Source organism: Penaeus vannamei, chromosome 17 (assembly GCF_042767895.1).
Source record: "Penaeus vannamei isolate JL-2024 chromosome 17, ASM4276789v1, whole genome shotgun sequence".
NCBI classification, from domain to species: Eukaryota; Metazoa; Arthropoda; class Malacostraca; order Decapoda; family Penaeidae; genus Penaeus; species Penaeus vannamei.
Window position 1 is genome coordinate 4,419,041 of NC_091565.1, and position 2,500 is coordinate 4,421,540.

General features: G+C 40.2%; 1 protein-coding gene across 1 annotated transcript in view; it reads right to left on the reverse strand.

The window, feature by feature from the left end:
• The window catches only part of LOC113807568 (uncharacterized), an 11,976-nt gene that overhangs the window by 559 nt on the left and 8,917 nt on the right, over positions 1-2,500 (reverse strand). The window contains exons 3-6 of the mRNA XM_070132426.1: positions 2,153-2,273; positions 1,265-1,338; positions 675-752; positions 1-526 (exon numbers count right to left, since the gene is read on the reverse strand). The exon at positions 1-526 is cut by the window's left edge and continues 559 nt beyond it. Coding sequence (XP_069988527.1) covers positions 1-526; positions 675-752; positions 1,265-1,338; positions 2,153-2,273 — 799 coding nt within the window. The remainder of the gene's footprint in view (positions 527-674; positions 753-1,264; positions 1,339-2,152; positions 2,274-2,500) is intronic.

Here is a 2,500-nt window from a genome sequence, read left to right on the forward strand (position 1 = left end):
CTCGCGCGTCCTGTAGTGCGTGGGGCAGTCGCCGATGAGCTTGGACTCGTAGATCCACTCGGGGTAGAGCAGGACCTCGGGGTCGATGTAGTTCTCGTGCAGCTCCGACTGCAGGCTGGAGCAGTTGACGCCCTGCTGCAGCAGCTGCGTGGTGTAGGTGATCGGGTGCGGGATGGACGTGTACTCCTCCTGGGTGGCCTCCTGCACCTCCCGCTCCGAGTAGAAGCGCAGGATGTCCATGTGGAACTGGTTGTCCAGCCGCTTGGCGACGTGGGCGTCCTGCGCGAGGCGGAGGTGCAGCTCCCGCTCGCGCTCCCCCGGCAGGAGGAAGGGCGAGGCGGCGGCCGCGAGCGACGCCCGCAGGACGGCGCCGAAGGCGAGGGCGGCGAGGGCCAGGGGCACGGCGAGGCGAGAGCGAGAGGGCGCCATGGCTGCGGCGTGAGGACCCTTCGAGGCCAAGAGTTTTATAGGTACGTCGGGGTGCGCGCAGGCGCGCCGGGCGGGCGGCCAGGAGCTAATTAAGGGGCTGGAAACGTAATTAATAAGGAGCTGATTACCGGCGATTAACTCATTTCCTGTCATTAGCCGTGTCAGTGCATCAGAGGAGTCGGTGATTGAGGGCGTCGCCACGGGCTGATGACAGGTGATCAGGAGAAGCGAGAAAAGCCACTTACCTGTCCATTCCCTTTGGCGGAAGGAACGCCAAGGGAGGCGGAGGGACCGGCCTGATCAGTTGGCCGGCGTTTTTACAGCTGAAAGGGACGGCAGAGCTTTCATGGTCTTTTACGATCCAGAGCAACTATGATTCAAAATGATTGCACTAAATCATGTGCAGATATATATTCATACACACACACACCCACGTACACAGAATATAGATATGCATACATACATATATATATATATATATATATATATATATATATATATGTATATATATATATATGTATATATATATATATATATATATATATATATATATATATGTATATATACACATACATACATAAATACATACATGCAAATACATATATATATATATATATATATATATATATATATATATATATATATATATATATATATATATATATATACATACATATATATATGTAAATATAAATATAAATATAATATATATATATATATATATATATATATATATATATATATATATATATATATATATATATATATATATATATATATAACTCAAACTACCTCGTATCCACTCCCAAATAATAGCCATACAGCAAAAACCTACGAAAAGTCAGATCCAAGAACTTCCATCTGAAGCCGGGGCCAGTGCAGACGGCCAATTAGCAGGGTTTGAGGGTTCTAGAAAAAAGGGTTCCAGACTACTAGGTAGGAACATGAAACTTTGGGGTCTGAACCTAGTCGAGCCAGGGTTCTAGAGCAGCAAGTTTCATTGGAATCGGCCCAAGAGAAGCCGAGATACAAGGGGGGTCCCACCAGACCATACTTGGGTCGTATATACATACACACATACATACATACATATAAGGGTACGACAAATTTAGAAACGAAATATCTCTAGAACGGAAATAGATAGAGATATAGTTGACCACTCGTTCGAAAGCTTTTATAAAGGTGCGTGTTTCTTGGGGTAGGTTACTTCTGAGCATTTTGGCAACGCGCCTAAATTTAATTTTTATCTTTTAAACGCTCCAAATACATAGTTTACAAAGGGCTAGGAAGATGAAACTCTGGAATCAGGAAGGTCTTAAGCACGTACATTTAACCCAAATTTCATGAGTGTATCTCTTCTAAAACGAGTATTACAGAAAAATAAGTTTACGAAAATCCGTGTTTGTGCCGCTATACACCTACTAGGTACATACTGTTATACTTTCATGTGCATGTATATGTGACATGGCAGTTTAAGTAACGTATATTCATATGATTATATATATATATATATATATATATATATATATATATATATATATATATATATATATATATATATGTATATATATATGTATATATATATATATATATATATATATATATATATATATATATATATATATATATATATATATATATATATATATATATATATATATATACATATATTTACCGTTCACAGCCCTGCTTACAGAATAACAAAATGATTGATATATTTTACCAAAAACAATGATATTGTTCGGTTTGCCCGGGGACTCATCATGTGTGTAAGGTAGAAGTTGTTGAAGTTGTTGATGGAAGAATGGTATGGCTTGGTGGTCGAGTTGTGGGAGGTTTTCCCACTGGGTCCCAATTATCAGGACCGGGCTTTGTCCAAAACTAAGTCCCAGATTCATTGGCCTGACTCAGTGTCGATCTTGTTCATTATTAAATGAGTTAAAGTTTTCCTGAACTGAACCATTGCACGCCCCATGGACCACATTACCCTTACACGCATGATGGGTCCCCTAACCAAACCAAATCAAACAATATCATTATTTTTGGTAAAAAAAAAAAAAAAAAAAAAAAA